Genomic DNA, 17,505 nt, shown 5'->3' on the forward strand with positions numbered 1-17,505 from the left:
ATTTGCTGCCAAAACTTGAAAGTCATCTCCTAGGGATTAGCGGACGGAAGTACTGATTGCTTGCTACCCCACCCTCTCGCTGCACAAGGTAGATAGCGTGGGCTGGCGGTGACGAACAACGGCATTTCCTAACCCACCTTTGATCCATGACCCAATCCATAATTAGTGGCTAAGGTTGTGGTGCTGACAACGTAAGACCCCTGCACCACTTGTGTCCCTGAGAGGAGGCTACTCTTCCCATTCCTAGCATGGTTTTATCTGTGATTTTTTTGGGGGAAGATAAAAGAAAAGGCCCCAAGCGTATAAGCAAGGATGCGTTAGAACTCGCGAGACGGTTCCCTGAAGGCCGCTGTGACATTTTTCCCCCTCTTATTCTTCTATTTTTGGCCCAAAGGCGACCGTGACACAAGCAACCCAGGTCCAACTTACTCCACTAACGCCGTCATACACGATATCGATCCCAGTACGATACAATAGGGATACAGTACGGGGGACCGGTCGACCACAACCCCAAAAACACCTTAGACACACCGTTCCACCTACAGCTCCGACCGTGACCCGACCACGACCCGCGAATGACGAGCATCAACTCCGCCATGAACTACTACCACGGCAGCAACTCACCACCCAATTCCTCGGGGGCCGCCACGCCTACCACCACCACATCCGCCACCTCCTCTGGCCTGTTCGGCGGCGGTCTGTACAGTGCCTTTGGCGGCCTGATGCGCCGCTGGTCTAGTGAACCGGAAGGGGGCGGCCAGCTTGGCTTAGAGGAAGACGACCGTTCACACAGCAACGGTAATGGCGTCGATGGCGTGTATAGCTCTAGGAGGTATCGGCCACCACACCACGCAAATACATATCCACGTGTCCCCTCGCCGCTCCGCCCGCCTCCGTTGGAACCTCTAGTACTCCACGGGTTCCGCGACGACACCCCTGACTCGGCGCGCCTAATGACCGCCCCCGTCGCAGAGGAGATTCGCATCATGGTCCCCGAGAGGCTGCGCATCGAGGAGGATTGGAAGTTGATCTACAGCCTGGACCAGGACGGTGCCAGTCTTGCCACCTTGTATGAGAAGTGTGCGCCCTTCAGGGGCCGTCGGGGCGGCTTTGTGCTTGTAGTGCGGGACGATGAAGGAGGGGTGAGTTTTCGTGATTGAACAAAACGCGTACTGCATCGTTTCTTCACCAGGAACTGACTGCTGGCTATCTGCCATTTGCACATACAGACTTTTGGCGCTTACTTGTCCGAATCACCACACATCGCGCCCCACTACTTCGGCACCGGCGAGTGTTTCCTGTGGCGTGCTTCCATGATGAGCCCCCTACCCCCTCCACCCTCTGCCGACACGACACAACTGACGGGCCGCGCGACCACGATCCCATCGTCCCCCACCGCGACGACGAGACGAGCGCCGCCGGCCCTGATCCCCATATACGACACGGACCTTGAGACACAAGGCACGAGCACTTACGACATTCACGCCGATGACGACCTCGACTACACAATGGACAGGCGAGACCAGCTTAGCCCGCCCACAAAATCCTCCTCCCCGATGCCGCCGCAGCCGCCGTCCCCATTTATACGCTTCAAGGCGTTCCCTTACAGCGGAGTCAACGAGTACTATATCTACTGCGAGCCGCACTGGCTCAGCGTGGGCGGCGGCGACGGCAAGTACGGCCTCTGGCTTGACGACTCGCTCGAAAAGGGTGTCAGTGCTACGTGCCTCACCTTTGGCAACGAGCCGCTCAGCGACGAGGGTGAGAAGTTTGGCGTCCTTGGCGTCGAGCTTTGGGCCATAGGCGCCAAGGACTAACATGTGTGTTGGTTGTCGTTTAATTTATTTGTTTTTAACCGTTGAAAAAGCCGTTGCGCCCGTCTTTGAGCCTCTGTTTGTGCGCCGGTTTTTTTTACGTACCCCCAAGGTCACATAGTCTGTAGGTGTTCTACAGTCCGAGGGTCATCTCGGGGTCAGTTCAGCAAGAGGGTTATACAACGGGTGTCTGATGACGAAAGTGTGGCTTTTGTGACCTACCTAGCTAGGTCAGTCTCATGAATGATGAAAGGAAAGGGAGGAAAAGAGACGAAAAAGAGAGCAACAAAAGACGGAAAACGGACGATATGATTATGATACCCATCTCTATTTCTCACCTCATTATTCCTTAGCAGTCATTATCAACATGCTTGGCTAGCTGATGCCACAAACATTACACCAGTGACTTTTGTCACTGTACCGAGTACCAATACTGGCGATGCGGCAACGAAAATGGGTTCATCCAGCGCGCCATATGACAAATCAACTACGGTCACCTAGTCTCGGCAAATGTGAATCCTCGCGAATCGCAGAGATTATCGGCTCAAGTTACGTCGTCGGTTGGGGATCTGCTGGCATCCATGTATTCATTTTCCCACTCGTGTCTCCTGCACATTCTAAATATCTCAACGGCTTAATTGTGAGTGCCGGCGGGGATGGCGCCGATAGTAAATCACCGCAAAATAAACTCAGAAATTGCTCATATACAATTATTCCCTTTGTCTTGAAAGCTCCGCTCGGCACAGCCAATCCACGAATACACAGATCCCGCCCGCCTCACCAGTAAACAAACTTATGCCTTTCAAGTTTGCACGTGATTGCCACAGCAGCCTCCATGTAAACTTGAGGATACACAAGTCTGAAGTCGAGGATGGTCGGTGTCAAGACAGCATGTGGTATTGTGAGGGATGAGGTGGAAAATGTAAGATGTGGTGTTAAATGTGGTTGATAGTGGATATAGAAAAAAACCAAGGAATGATCTTTTGCAGGCTCTGGCAGCTTACAGCAGATCGATCTCCCTGATAGCCCCATGCACATCCTGATATGCCATCTTGAACATATCCCACGGGATCTGTCCCATTTCACCCCTGCTACCGCACGCGAACGCCTCTGCCGCAGCCACCACTGCGAGACGTCTAGTTCCTTCGCTCGACGCCAATGCCTGTGGGCTGCCTGTCAAACAAGCCAATGACCATGGACCGCTCGCCGCATTACCGCATAATTTCCTGGTAGATGAACTGCTTGAGCTGCTCTTTGCTCAGGTTATCCTTGTGCTTATCGAAATCAAAGAACTCCTCGGGAATCGGCGGTGCGGTGGGTTCATCATCGGGGTCATGGTACGGCTCAAGGTAAGGGTGCTTCAAAGCTTCCTCGACGGTGATGCGCTTGACGGGGTTAAAGGCAAGCAACTTCTCCAACAGGTCCAAGGCGAGATCCGAAGTCTTGGGGAAGAGTGTCCTGAAAGGAACCTTTTTCTTGAACGGCAGCGAGCGAATGTACTCCCTTGCACGGCGGGACTTGATACCATAGTAGTCCTCCATGGTGGGTGTGCCGAGAACGTCAAGAATCAGCGTGAGCTGGTGGTGGTCTAACAAAGTATCAAGTGTCAGTACTGGGGAGAACATCGTGTCTACGGTGCAGCACACTCTGGGGCGGGAGCAAGTAGCACACTCAATACAGAGGAACGCCATTGTAACTTACAGTCCTTTCCGGGGAACAAAGGCTTTCCGCTGAGCATTTCAGCCAGAATGCAGCCAACAGACCACACGTCAATAGCCTTGGTGTACTCCTTAAAGGTCAACATGATCTCGGGAGCACGGTACCAACGCGTAGCGACGTATTCTGTCATGAAACCCGAGTTGTCCTCTTGCGAGGCGGCAGAACGAGCCAGACCAAAATCGCAAACCTTCAAATCACAGTTGGCGTTGAGAAGGAGATTCGAGGGCTTCAGATCACGGTGAAGCACGTTTGCCGAGTGCATTGCCTTGAGAGCACGCAGAGTCTGGTAGATGAAGTACTGGCAGTGATCGTCGGATAGGTCTTGGGTGCGGATGACACGGTGCATGTCAGTCTCCATGAGCTCCTATACGGTGGTCGAACGCATGACGGTTAGCTGGCAAGTACAGTAGACGGCGTTTCGGTTTCAGGAGTGTTCAGCAGCAACGGACCTGGATCAGGTACACCTCGTTGAAGGTCTCGTAGCTTCGGGGCTTCTGGATGTCGAGGATGGAAATGATGTTCTCGTGGTTGAAGTACCGGAGCAGCTTCATCTCGCGGAGGGTTCGTAGGCAGAACATAGAATGATCGAACGGGGTGATCTTCTTTATGGCAACCTTTTGGCCCGAAGGCTTATGGATCGCAGAGCTACAACAGAGCAAAACGCGCAGCCGGTCATGTCAGCCATTAAGTCGCAAAGTTTGAAAGGTTACCGTCCTGACCAAATTGTACAGCCATTCTTTGGATGTTGCGGAGCAGGTCCAGGCAAGATGCGGTGTTCGGTTCCGGCAGAGGTGTACTTACCAAACGACTCCATAAGCGCCCTCGCCCACGACATCCTGGATGTCGTATTGCTCGCTTACGTTGAATGAGATCTTGCGAGACCCCGAAGAGTTGCTTGGTGGATTGGCGCGAGACATGGCGGCGCTGAAAGGAGCTGGCGATGATGCCGCCTGCTCTGGTTCAGGAAAGCCGCGGAGCGGGGTTTGTCTAGCGGGGAGACTTGGGCTGTTGAATTGCGGGTAAGGTGCGACGGTGCACCGAAGGTTGTCGACTTGGGCTCAGGGACCTGCGCTCAATGGGAAGTGGCGAAATTCCCAGGGACAAGTACAAAAAACAAAAGGCAAATGGGGAAAAAAGATAGAAAATAATTCAAAAAGTTTGGTGCCTTTGTTGGTTCCTGGCCGCAGCAAGTACAGTCGCAACGTGCCAATAAAGCTGTGGTGTAGGTAGTGCAGTAGTTCAATAACCTAGTCTCGATGGAGGCGGCAGCGGAGATTGTGCAGCTGCTTCCTTGGGCTGCAGGGCAGATGTGAAAAAAATAATAAGAATAAAAAATAAAATAAAATAGAAAGCTCGGCCACCGTGCTTGATCGTCAAGACCCAGGCAGGAAAGCCGTCCAAGCGCCGTCTTTTTTACTGAAGAGGGACCTTTCAATTCTGGTTAGGCAGGCAACCTGACCCGCGTGCCTTTTCTCTCCTGGGTGACTTGGGACGGATGGACCAACGAGAATGACAGTGACAATTAATCAAACCCCGTCCAGTCCAGTCGTTAATGATCGTTGGTACGTGGTTGTAAGGTAAGGTAGGGGATGTTCCTGTCGGTAGGTAGGTAATAACAAGTAGGTCGGTCAGTCGGCCCAGGACAGGTTGGGTCTGGCTGGGTCGGTCGGGAAAGGAGGGGCGGAAAAAGGAGAAGTTGTCTTGGGAAGTCTCTCTGTGTGGATACCAGATGAGCAGACGGGAGCTACAACCTGGATAAGGAGGTACCTTGAAGGAGGTAAGCCAGGTAGGTGGGTAGGTTGGTACCTAGATAGGTACCTAGGTAGATACCAAAGTAGCAAGCACAATAGTATTGACAGGTGGTATTAATACATTTACGGTCTGCTACAATGTTGCTACCTCTTATTGCCGGGCTATCGTATCTGACATGTCTGGTTCACAATCGGGAAACGATCACGACAGTGAACACGACGAGCCAGTCACGGCAGTGGATTTGGTACTGTATAATGTGCGACGCCACCTGCAACTCACTCCATCAGGCAGTCCCAAGAAAAAAATAGAAATAAAACCGATAAATCATATCTGGCCTTGGTTCCAAAGTCGGTAGTTAATGTGGAACATTAACAAGTCAAGTGTGTGAGCGAGTCCCCCTCCTAATCCTTGTTCAGCTTACTACTTCGTACAAGTAAGTACCTTACCTTAGTAGGGTTCATTCCTGTCAACGGCATGCAGGGGCTTTGCGGCGGCACAGCTGCCACCAGGAGTCAGCAACTGAGATGGGAGAGGCGGCCGGTGCTACTTTCGTTAGCTCGGATTTGATCACATCGCTACGTGAAGTTGCCTACCAAATGTCTGTGTGGCCAGGACATGAATACAGTACGTTTGTCGGCCGTGCAATACAATACTTTGTTGCAGAGTCCCGCTCGCTAGGCCCACTACCATGGCACATTGGATTCTCGCGAGATTGTCGTGGATGAGTTATTGGTTTCTTTGGCGAGATTCGTATTTCCCAAGAAACGGTCGAGACCAGACAGCTAGCTAGTAATGCACCTCGGCATTTTGTTAGGGGTCTATAAATGGAATTTCCAACCGGGGCCTTTTCTTTTCTTTTTTTCTACTCTTTTTGTTTGTTGGTCTTGCAACTTTTTAAGGTATATGCATAGCTGCCTACTCCGTATATTCCCCGATAAACAGCTGTGCTATTAATTAATCATCGGGTTTTAACGATTTAACCACGCGAGGGGCAACAGTGAGGGGTTGGTTGGCTGAAGAAGCGTGTTGAGCTGGCTGGTGTTGCAGTAGCTCCCAAACATGCGACGCATCCTGACGGGGCCGGGGCCGCCCCTCACCCCCGTAAGGGTCGCTTTTTAGCAGCCAACCCTGACCAGATAACGCGATGGCTTGACGCAAATCCCGCAAGGGCTCGTAATATGGTGCAGCAGCGCCTTTTGGCGACCCTGTCAAGCAAGCCTGCTCAGACTTCCTTGACTTCGTGAGTACTGCTGGCAAATGGATTCCAATCTACGGCCTTGTGTTTCAATCAGCTGGCGCATGCGGGCATTGATCATCTTATACGTGACTGTCCAACAAGACTTCAATAATATATCTTTTTTTTTTTTTCACTCTTCGTCCACCGTAGCGCAACTAACCGTTTATATGTACTTGCCGGCCCAAAGAGGCGCATTTGAAAAGTCACTCTTGAGGTGAGTGATCCCATTCCGTCGGCTCCCAGAACTTCCAGAACAAGTCGGCTTTTGTCGCGACGCAGTTCAGACATTTCCGTCTGTTCGATCCTGTTGCCTCCCGCGGGTCGATTGCAGCCATGATCCCTTTTCGTTGATTTCGGCCCCATGGTGCCTGTATGATCTCCAAAGAGCCGCGGGGGAACCCAGCAGTCGGGGTAAAAAAGTAAGATTGGGGCAGGGATCTGGTGAAGTAGTAGTAGTAGTATTATTTGACGCCGGGCTCGGCCCGGCTCATTAGCCGGCCGTTAGCAACCTCCCGAGGGGTATCTCGGCGCGCTTTCTATTTTCTCTATTTACACAGCGGAAAACAAGGGCATAGAAGCGAATCGAGCCTGACCGGGTTCGTGCCCGGCCCTGCTTACAGGTTTGTTCACTGACGCGACCCCGTGCCTTCAGGCGCACGGAGGGTTCGTCTGACGGCAGTTGACGGCTCTTCATCGAGAGGGGCCTGTGTCCAAACAGCGGAGCTGTCGGTCGTTTGTAGCCATGGAGACGAAGTTCCCAACAAGTGTGGGCTCGACGGCACAGGCGGGTGGTTGTTGTCGATAGCCAGCCGGGTTATCCTTGCCACGGTACGCGGGGAGGAGGTGGAGGGAGCAGGATTCGAACCTACGTTACTCAGGGATCTGGTGAAGAAGAGGCAAGCTAAGCAAAGCAATTTACCACGAGAGGCAAGGCACTTGCATGCACCTTGCTTGTCCAACCACGAGCCGATTGATGATCTCAACTGGAGCCCTCCCTCGCAGGTTCGTCGTGTAACCTTTTCGTGCATCATGCCATGCGTAAAGCCAGCTTTGGGAAGAAACCCAGAAAAAGAATGGTGGCCTCTTGACAGCCCCTCTGTATCAAAATGCAGGAACCAGTGTACACCACCAAGCTTCGAATATATTAACATACCACCTTAGTCCACACCTGATCCAGTTCTTAGCGCCTGTGCAGCGCTACTGTCAGCACGGCGCTTGTAGCAGACTCATCACATTTGTGACCATAGCAGCCACAGGGATTGTCATTCGTCATGTTAGCGCCGCTGTTTGTTTCGGTGAATAATCGCATTACATGTTTCAGCCAAAGTGCTTGAAGCTTGTGAGGCACGGGTGGAATGGAAACAAATCGAAGATACTTTGATGAAAGATATTCTTCTGATTGAGTCTGCAACCTAGACTAAAAACTATCTGGTCCTCGTTCTACTTCTAGTTCTAGTCCACAACTAGTAGGCTATAATTATCTGACTAGTCAGACTAACAACTGGTATAACTTCCGCAAGGATTCGCTCTGATAGCTTATGGCATTCTATTAACCGTTTTGTTTAGCTCGGCGTGAATTGACCAGTACCAATATTGACTCACTCCTATAGAAGCAGGCTTTGTGAGCACCAGAACGTAATCACCATCAAGTTCCTAGGATGAAAGGCAATCCGCATGCATGACATTCAAACGTGTAATTCTGACATCTCATCTCTCAACCGTCTTGACACCGTTTTCCGACCCTTTCTGTTATAAATAACCACTTCTATACACTAAAGGGCATCACATTCCGCAAATTCCAGCTCCTTTCTATTATCAGTCCGCACTCAACTTACTGAACTACCTGGAATACCAAGACATGACGTTAGTGACTGTGTCTGATGGCAATTGGGAGAACAGGGTTTCGTTCCTAGCCTACCTTCTCCCTCAAGGTACCCATCCATTGCTGGTAGCTCATGCCCTGGTCTGCCCGATCCTCAACTAGAAGGGTTTGAGCCCAGAGCTTGAGGGCCGGCTCGCCATCCTCCCGAACAATGTACAGGTGTGGCACCGTTATGCTCCCAACGCCACGCGACTTGTAGTCTCGGCTCTTGGAGATAACTGCCCGCACCCGTTCGTTAAAATCATTGTCCAACTCGGGCACGCTGCCCTTGCCGACACGCAACTGCGTGCGGTCCTGAACACCAAACACATCGATGAGCAGCTGGGGCACTGCGTCCCTGCCAACCCAGAGGAATTGCGTTTGACCATCGTCAATGAGATACAGGCCAAAGGGCTGGAATCTCTCGGACGAGAGGTTCAGAGGTGGCGGGAGTACAATTTGGCTCGTCTCAGGGTCGGGAATGCCAGCATTGTCAGGCATGTCGTGGAGCGAGTAAAGCCGCGGGTAGATGTACTGGACGAGAAGTGGCAGTGGCAGCGTAGACAGCAGGCACAGTGCAGCGGATCGAAGATCCGAGGGAATCTGGGCTGACTTGCGGAGACCAACGTTCTTGATTAGGCCAAGGAAAAGCGCGGGCAGGCCGCGAAGATTGGCCGGGAACTGCAGGCCACCACCCATGCTCCCGCCCGCCAGTTCCTTCCTGAACGTCTGCAAGAGTTCGGTGAGTTTGCTTTGCAGAGAGTCCCGTGCCGCTTCCAGCCCGCTGCTGAGAGCCTTCTCAACGGCCTTGTGGCTGAAGTAGGTCGTGATGGCGCATTGGTCGGCCGAGGCGTAAACATCAGCCAGGTTTGTAGTAGTAGGTAAAGCTAGGGTAATAACACGAATGCGACGTTCGCCATTGCATGTAGTGTGGAGAACGGCTGTCTGCATGCAGACCACGTTCTTCCCCAGTGTCTCGTCAATGGCAACCTCAACCACGTAGCACTGGTCACGCGGGAAAGCCGGGAAAGCGCATAGGTCTGAGCTCCGATTGAAAAAGTTGCCGTAGAAAGAGCTCATGCGCAAACCCGTCGTGGCACGGACACGAAGCACAGCCTCCAAGCCAATCTCGGACGACAGGTAGTCACTGAACTCTGAGGCAAATTTGATGGCATCCTCGGGCCGGCCCGCATTCCAACCGGGGTAGAACCACGTCTGACCGCCCGTGTACCTTGGGAGGTTGCTCAATGAAGCCACGTCCTGGTACTGGGAGGAGAAAAGAAACATGTCAATTGACACCTGGTTCTTGGAGCTGTCAACCGCGAAGCTCTTGTAGAAGCTGTTGGCCGTCTGAAGTAGGCTATTCTCCTTTGACGTCCCCAATACCTTTTTATCTTCTCTCATGTCAAGCTTGCCATACCCGACATTGGGTAAAGATGCGCTGAGAACAACGATCTTGCCTCCCAGTGGCGAAATAAGTTTATGCCCGGCCCTGAGAGCGGAGCCCATGCACGATCCGTTGTTTGTCGTGTTCTGGAACATCTCAGGGAGTTTGGTAAGGAAGTTCTCGATTCTCTGGCGGCTGTCGGTGAGAGGAACTAAAAGCTCTTGAGGCACAGGGAGAAAAGGCTCGTCCAGATCACTGACGACGAGCATGCTAGTCTCGGCATTCTCATCGCCATCCTTGGGCACGGCGAAGTAATGTAGGCTAGAGTCGACAGCAATGAATCCAAGCCTCGTGCGGCGGTCCGCGTTGGGAATCCTGTTAAGACTGTCCAAGATTGTCCTGGCACTTGTGGCGAGAAGACCGCTCGAGACTGCGGCGTAGCTCACGTCGAAGAGAAAAAGGTAAACCAGGGGCTGCGGAGGGCGGACCATGTACTCCTGAGGGGCAACAAACTCTACCACGGCGTGGTTCAGTTCATGGCGCTGCCATCTGTCGACAGCCCTCTGTTCAGCAGCATCCCAGTCGAATGCCTGAGGAACGTCGTTGGTGAGGTTGCACATGTTGCATCGCCACCTGTGACCCTGGTCGAGGAACACAACGTATGGGTTGATGTACGAACGACATCTCCTGCACCGAGAGATGACTTGGTCCTGGACCAGGGGTACATTATCCTCGTGGTCATGCAGAGCGGCGTAGGGCTGAATGACCAAGGCGAAGGGTAACTTCGACTTCTTGAGCAGCGAGTGCGTCGTAGGCACAGCGTTGAGTGTCGATCGTACGTACTTTGGAGGGCAGTTTGCCATGGGCGACGACGTAACACTCGAGTTCAAGGGAAGTATGACGGGAGGGGGCGGAAGATCAAGCTCTGAAACGTTGAAAGGCTGATTCAACAGATCCGTCGGGTACAGCTGGTTCAATGGTGTTGGTCGAGCTTGCTGCTGGGCCGGAGCTTGGGCCGGCTGTCCCGGACCAAGCTGCATGCCGGCAAGATTTGAAGTCAGGCCAGCGACACCTCCGGGGCCAGCGGGAGCACCGGGCGCACCAACACCGCTAGTATAGTAGGGGTCAGGCGCCTGGTAGCCTCCGACTCCCGGCTGGCCGGGTGAGGCCATGGGTGCGCCGTACTGCTGGGGTTGCTGTTGGGAGGGATCGCCATATACCGGCGCCTGCGGGTCGGGCTGTTGCGCAAAGCCGCCGTAAGCCGGCTGTCCCGCCGGAGGCATGCCATACTGGGGAGTCTGGCCGGGCATAGGCGGACCAGCACCGGGGGCTACGTTTGCGCCAGTGCCAACATCGAATGCGCCGGCAGCATAGTTTCTCTTCTTCTTCCTTCCGTCAGCAGTAGGCGGCGCACCGGCTTGCGGGGGCGCTCCAGGCTGAGCCTCGAATCCTTGTTGATCCGGGTAGGGCTGTTGTTGCTGATCATACTGCTGGCCCGCAGGAGGGTATTGGCCGTAACCTTGGTCTGGGGCTGACATTGTGTCGGCCGTGAGCTCGTCGGACAGATCAGGAGTAGAGGTGAACGTCGGCCGCGGCACGAGTCGGAGATGTAGCGAGGTGGGGCGGTTCGAGATGGTAAAGTGCGCCGATTACTGACGAACAGCTGCTTGTTTCAACGGACAGCTGCTTCGGCAGGTGTGAAGTTATCCTTCAACTAGTGCAAAGGAGCAGAGTAAAGAAGTTGGTGGCGGCGTGTGGTGGGAATCCGCAGCGCAAGGCTTTACCGCCTTTGGTGGCACGCAAGGTCCAGGACACCGTAGCTCAGATACAATCTGGCCACAGCGATGGAGCTAGGATGGGGGTTGGGAAAGCTATGAGTCTTTACAAAAGAATTCCGACGGACCGGGTCTGAATCTAGTTCAAGATGAATCTCAACTGCAACGCAAGAAGATCATAAATGGTACGTTGACACAGACACAGTCGGAGCCTCAACTCGCTTCTCTTCTTGGGGGAGAGGCTGCCAGTTGGGAATTGGAGGCAGTTGCGGCCAAGGCATGCATTCAATGTATTGCCCTCCACCTGGGTCGCTGCTTGTGGCTACCGTGGTACGTACTGGGGTATGGCTATCGGCGGTAAGGTATATCATGGTGGGGAATCATATGTGGCTACATTTCGTACTGTGGCTGAGCATTTACGGAGGCACCTGAGTTATCTGTGGGGACGAACTGTATGCCCAGGTAGGTACTGCGCGAAGATCACGTGTGATTAGCAAGCAATTTGACCGTCAACCCCTCCATCCGGCCCTACGGAAGTACGGATTGACAGCACGAGGCAGCTAAGAGGTCGAGGCTGACTCTGCCAAGCGAGGGTATCCCCGAGTTCCTTGCTGGAGACTGTTAATAATTCACCGTTGAGCTAGCAAGGAAGCAGCTCGAGCTAGTGATGCATCGTGAGGCACAAGCTGGCAGGCCGTTGGCCCCCGTTGGCGACCAAATTCCTTTGAAGAACTGAAAGACATTTTATTTATTTTTCGTCAGCCGCCAGCACAGTAAGCTCATTTTCAGCTATAAACTAAGAAGAGCACTGCCTGGTCCCTTGATTTCCTCCTGTCTCATAAAAGAGGGCTGGCCCTCCTCGCTCTTGTCCTACTCGTACCACGGAATACGCATTTTTGCTTGAAATCCGGATCGGCGTCCGATTCCCGAGCCGCGTAACTGTTTCCACTGACCACTTACTCTCTCGCAGGCCCTCTTTTTGACTTCACTTCTATTCGAGGTTCTAAATACAAAGAATCGCCTAGATTCTCGTGATCCTGTTCCCACTTTTTTTTTCTCTTATCCAGAGATATATATTTCTCTTGCCACTGCCGAATTGCATTGCCAATTTGGCGTAACATATTTGATTGCTACGTCGCCCTCGGTTGACTCGACTCTAGTAGTCCGGTGATCCCTTCCTGCGCATGATCTAGGCTCGCCCTGCTGCGTCATTCCACGTCGACATTGCACTCGTTCTCCCAGAAAATTAGGCCTAATCTTTGGGCCTTTCCGGTAAATACGCGCAAATAACCAACCTCTTCCCAAAAATCATGGCCTGGGGAAAGTCCGCCAAACCGGCAGCTCCGCCGTCCACTATAAGGTGCGTGGGTCAATTATCCCCCCAACCTTTCAAGGCGATGCGCAACTCTGCACTGCCAGTCTACTGAGACTTTCTACTTGTTTCGTGCGTGCGCATGAGCTGACATTGTAGCGAAACGCCCCTACATAGCACCCTCCTGCCCCTCATAATCCTCCTCGTTATAGTCGGCAGCATCGCTTTTGTCGCCTACCACGTCTGGGTCGCGTCGCAAAACATTGGCAAGCAGGCTAGCGCAAAGATGGGCAAGAAAAACGTCGTGTTTAGCAAGGACGGCATGCGCGTCGGCGTGCGCCACGTCGAGAACGAACGATACGTCGACGCGACGCAGAAATGGGTCGTCAAGGCCTGGGACCATGCGAGTAACGCCAAGGGCGACGGGAAGAAGAGCAAGTAATCAGGAGCGCAGAGTGAAGAAGAACGAAAGACAACCCCAGAATTAGAGATGGCCTTGTTGAAAAGACATGTGCGGAGATCTCTCGTTGGCCTATTCATTCAAATAGACGTCACAACGCTCTGTATGCTGTCAGAGGAATAGGGATAGCTACGCTATGACGTAGCGACCAACGTCCGACAAGAACATATTGCGCATGGCGCAGACTGGACGATGTAGACGGCCCATGATGCGGTGGGCTTTTGCAATGCAGGAACGGGGTGTGCCTTGACACGTCCGTGGGAGCTTACATAAAATATCTCTTCAAGATACCCAGGTACCGAAATACCTACCTACTGGGATGGTTGACGTACTTTATTTGTACAAACTTGTTTGATGACTGGGAGGGCGGGACCTTTTTTTTCCATTTATGAAATTGAGCTATTGAGAGCCACTGACTGGTATTGGGACGCAATAGGTGATATATCCGTCCATGATTAGAATATTAGTAGTCTAGACCTAGTCCATTTTGTGGATGCTTATCATTTGTGAATTACTGAGAAACTCGATCCAGCGTATACTCTCCCCGTGTAAAAAAGTGTAGGTTCATCAATGTCATATTCTTACTAAACCAGTCCCTGGCTCGCAATGCTCCTCTCCTAAATGATCAACTATTCACGTCCTCATCAACCGTAAATCTCTATAAAGCCGCCCAAGGCACCCACCTGAACTCTCGCTTACTTTATGAATCCGTTTCCACTCCCGATCCGTCGATGACCAGGCCAATATATATACCACACAAAGCATCAGAGTAAACGAGCCCAATAAAAAAATTGAACAACAAATCGTACCAGTGTAAATACTTGAACGCCCCCATATACCAAGAATCCCCAGCGAGCATATGTATGCAAGACAAATCCGCCACTCAGCAAAGAAAAAAGAAATCAAAAGAAAACATCGCAACGACGCGTCCTGTTGACTGTCTCCTTTTTTTTCTTTTTTTTTTTCTTTTTTTCTTTTTTTTCAAGTTTGGCCCTTCAGACAGCCAGCATCTTCTGGGCAACCCATTGTCCCGATGGTCCAGCGGTGGCCGTCGCCTTGAGCAGGATTTCTGCTTTGGTTTCATCCATTTGCCGCTTGTGCATCGCTTCGCGCTGCTGGATGGGGTTGAGAGCGTAGCCGTTTGTTGGTGGCGCATGCCGCGCTGACGACAGTAGCTGCTCCAGGTTGCTGGCGTTGGGGTATGGCTGTGCCACCAACCCGTCCCGACGAATCAGCATGGATGGCAGTCTTATTTGAAGCTGTATTTAGGGTTTTGCTTTTGTCAGCCATAGATTCATGGTACCGGGCGTTCCTGCGCCGCCGCCGCCCAAATCTAGTTCACATCGCCAAAGCGATCACTTACCTCGGACAGCATAATTGCGTATCTGACGCCCAGCTCGTTGCCAATGTACCTGAGACGTCCGCAGACCCAAGCCCGCTGAGCGTCGGTAATGTAGTCCTGAGAGTTGACACAGGTCAAAGGCCAGGTGAGGAAGTATCCTGCCAATCCTTTCATAGTGTCCTCCTCTCCGCACGCAAAACCCGACAAGTCGTGGCGGTCAATGATCTCCTTGCGTTTCAGGTGCCAGCCAAGGTGGTAGGGCACGGAAGCAATTATATCCGTGATGGTGTCAACGCAAGTCCTCGCCGCAGTTGCGTACTCCGGAGTTGTCCTGTAGTCCACCGGCGAGACGACCCAGGCGGCGCATCGGACGATAATGGAGGCGAGAATCAGTCTGCAGGTCCGGCACATGTTGGTGACGCTGGCGGTCCAGAAATCGGGGTACATGTCTACGCGGCCCGGGAAGACATCGGCTTTGCTGTAATCACCGTTCGGAACCTTGTCCTCCCATGCAACCGTCTTGTACCGCCAGCCCTCAGGCATTTCTCTGAGCCAAGCTTGGGCTTCCTGGTCCACCATCTGTGCCCGTCGAATCATGTCTAGCATTAGCTCGATATTCTCGGGTGTCCGCGACATGGTAGTCATCAACCTGGTGACCTCGGCTCGGAGCTCTCCAGTCTTGATATTGATGCCTTGGCAAGTGGCCGCTGCTGGAACCTTGACAGCATCGGACATCCACCACTCGGTACCCATTATGGGCGCCTTGCCTGTAGTGAGGGTGTGAATGATCTTGAGGCGTCGAACTCGTTAGTAACAAATCCCCAAGATGCTGTGGACCTCCACAAACTCAAACACTCACCATCTGTGTCCTGACAGCAATAAAGAGTAGCAATCCCGACTTGGTGCTCAGCTGCTTCCTGCCGCGAGATTTAACCAGTTCGACAGCACCCTCTATGTGAGATCCCCAAGCAAACATTCCCATTTGCTTTGCTGTTATGTTCTGCGGTTTAAAATGTCTTGGGTCAGCAGGGCCGTCGGCAGTGTTGACCTTGGACTGAGAATCCCCAGAAAACACACACCTCAAAAAGTCCCAGTAGTAAAATTGCAGCCAATACAGAATCCGACATCCTCTCTTCTGGATGGCGTAAAGCGATGTTGGTCGCTGCCAGGGCCTTGGTGTACGCAGTCAACGCGCGGTCACCAAAGTTAATGCCGTTAGCCGTCACCTTGTTTCCGAGCGATGCCAGTGCACATGCGTTGAAGGCATGGCGCAGGTGAGTGTTATTCGCCTCCTTGGCCATCATGGGGACTAGATAGTCCATAAAACCTCGCGATCCATCCTGCCTAGGTACCAACACAAAGTTGGCGAAGAAGTGACACTGCGCGTGCTGTTCGGGTGCCACAGTCAGACTGGGTACGATGGTTGATAGCTGGTTGTTGAAGGGATCCCTGGAAACGGTAGACAGCTGGCTTTCACTGCTGTTGGAGTCTATCCGCACGATCTTGGTGTTCATGGCTTTGCGGCTAGCCTTTTGAGCCCTCTTCTTTGTGGCGTTGGTCTCGTTCCTGAAGACCAGGTCAAACTCATCCTTGTAGCCAGGACATTGCCGCCGAGACTTTGCGCACTGGTTGCACGTTGGCTTTGTCTCATCACACTACGGCACGGGGACAAGGCGATGAGGAGCCTCCAGGTCAGCATTGTTGTTTCGATCATCATATCGATATCTGCAACTTGCCTTGATTCGACGAGTCCTGCACATCTGGCAGCCCCTGGAGGGCTTTCCGCAGTAGACCATGATGTCGGTTGGTTACTTGGTTCTGGTAAGTCGAATTAGTCCCCTTTTCCTTGAATTATCCGTTCCAAGATGTATGGTAATCTGTTGAAAAGTGTAACGTGCCAGGAGTATCTGTAGCAGTGCCGCGATATGATCCTGGCGCGTGTAGAGATGGCAAGAGGGAAATGATTTGAGGACTATCTCATGGGGAGAACCAAACTCCCTACGTCCAGTCTGGGTGGGGAGGCGGAAGCGCAATAAAGTTCGTCCCGTCTTCTGAAAGCCGTCACTGTCCGACGGGAGGTCGTGCGAGAAGGGGAAAAGGGAGGGGGGACCAAAACGGCACCAAGTAAACCCAGGGACACGGGCATCTGGTAGAATGCGAAGCGAAGAGAACCAACAAGGCTACTTTGTCATTCCGTGTTTGGTTTCGCGATATCCTCAGTGGTTTAACCGGACAGAGCAAGAAAGTTACCTACTTTGTTTATCAGTGCTTGTCAGGTTAAAGCAGTGATGATTCTTTTTTTTGGCGCTGATGAATCGAGATAGTTCTCGTTATGTTTACGTTGCAGACGACTGGACGTTCCGCAGTAAGCGGGTGGTGGGTTGCAGCTGTCGTTTTTTCCTTCTTTCGATTTCCGGACGAAACCTGAAACCTGGGGAGTACAGACGTACACCAAAAGTAGTTTCGACTCCAGTAGTTTGTCAGGCCTGTCAGGCTCTTGAATGAAGATTTTCCAAAAGAGGGTTTTGGTTGAATTGAGGAGCAACAACAAGAGATACAACAAGAGATGGGAGGAATGAAAGGTATGGGTAGAGGGGGGAGAAGAATAGGAAGAAGAAAAACAAATCAGTAAAATAGAGATAAAACTGAAGATAAAATAAATTGAATAAAAATCCCAATCAATAATATCTACCGGGCAAGGTACGGTACGTATCTGGCAATTGGGTACTGTAGGTACCCGGGGTACCTACCTAGGTAATTATCTGGGCAGTGGAGGTGGTCCGAGTTACCAGAGCTACGCTACTAGGTAGATCTGGCGGGCAGACGTCAAACGAGCGGGGGTGTGA

At 52.4% G+C, this 17,505-nt stretch overlaps 6 protein-coding genes across 6 annotated transcripts; 2 read left to right on the forward strand and 4 right to left on the reverse strand.

Moving 5' to 3' along the window:
* Positions 1-258: 258 nt before the first annotated feature.
* On the forward strand, positions 259-2,626 carry MGG_09566 (oxidation resistance protein 1). The gene is made up of 2 exons (XM_003712126.1): positions 259-1,142; positions 1,230-2,626. The coding sequence occupies exons 1-2, from the start codon at positions 576-578 to the stop codon at positions 1,815-1,817; spliced, it is 1,155 nt and encodes a 384-aa protein (XP_003712174.1). The 5' UTR covers positions 259-575; the 3' UTR covers positions 1,818-2,626.
* On the reverse strand, positions 2,383-5,224 carry MGG_09565 (CMGC/MAPK/ERK protein kinase). Its single transcript, XM_003712127.1, has 4 exons — positions 4,335-5,224; positions 3,983-4,178; positions 3,516-3,897; positions 2,383-3,402 (listed from the first exon to the last, which is right to left on the reverse strand). Exons 1-4 carry the CDS (start codon positions 4,448-4,450, stop codon positions 3,026-3,028), a joined length of 1,071 nt encoding a protein of 356 aa, XP_003712175.1. The 5' UTR covers positions 4,451-5,224; the 3' UTR covers positions 2,383-3,025.
* A 1,737-nt stretch (positions 5,225-6,961) lies between these two features.
* Positions 6,962-7,635, reverse strand: MGG_16790 (uncharacterized protein). Its single transcript, XM_003712128.1, has one exon. It carries the CDS (start codon positions 7,551-7,553, stop codon positions 7,149-7,151), a length of 405 nt encoding a protein of 134 aa, XP_003712176.1. The 5' UTR covers positions 7,554-7,635; the 3' UTR covers positions 6,962-7,148.
* A 263-nt stretch (positions 7,636-7,898) lies between these two features.
* MGG_09564 (protein transporter SEC24) lies at positions 7,899-11,850 on the reverse strand. Its single transcript, XM_003712129.1, has 2 exons — positions 8,441-11,850; positions 7,899-8,365 (listed from the first exon to the last, which is right to left on the reverse strand). The coding sequence occupies exons 1-2, from the start codon at positions 11,306-11,308 to the stop codon at positions 8,354-8,356; spliced, it is 2,880 nt and encodes a 959-aa protein (XP_003712177.1). The 5' UTR covers positions 11,309-11,850; the 3' UTR covers positions 7,899-8,353.
* A 244-nt stretch (positions 11,851-12,094) lies between these two features.
* Positions 12,095-13,849, forward strand: MGG_09563 (uncharacterized protein). The gene is made up of 3 exons (XM_003712130.1): positions 12,095-12,318; positions 12,516-12,905; positions 13,035-13,849. The coding sequence occupies exons 2-3, from the start codon at positions 12,856-12,858 to the stop codon at positions 13,297-13,299; spliced, it is 315 nt and encodes a 104-aa protein (XP_003712178.1). The 5' UTR covers positions 12,095-12,318; positions 12,516-12,855; the 3' UTR covers positions 13,300-13,849.
* Positions 13,812-17,410, reverse strand: MGG_09562 (uncharacterized protein). Its single transcript, XM_003712131.1, has 6 exons — positions 16,914-17,410; positions 16,396-16,477; positions 15,739-16,314; positions 15,519-15,659; positions 14,681-15,448; positions 13,812-14,576 (listed from the first exon to the last, which is right to left on the reverse strand). The coding sequence occupies exons 2-6, from the start codon at positions 16,453-16,455 to the stop codon at positions 14,313-14,315; spliced, it is 1,809 nt and encodes a 602-aa protein (XP_003712179.1). The 5' UTR covers positions 16,456-16,477; positions 16,914-17,410; the 3' UTR covers positions 13,812-14,312.
* Between the last annotated feature and the right edge of the window lie 95 nt (positions 17,411-17,505).

The sequence above is a fragment of the Pyricularia oryzae genome, chromosome 3 (assembly GCF_000002495.2).
Source record: "Pyricularia oryzae 70-15 chromosome 3, whole genome shotgun sequence".
Taxonomy (NCBI): domain Eukaryota; kingdom Fungi; phylum Ascomycota; class Sordariomycetes; order Magnaporthales; family Pyriculariaceae; genus Pyricularia; species Pyricularia oryzae.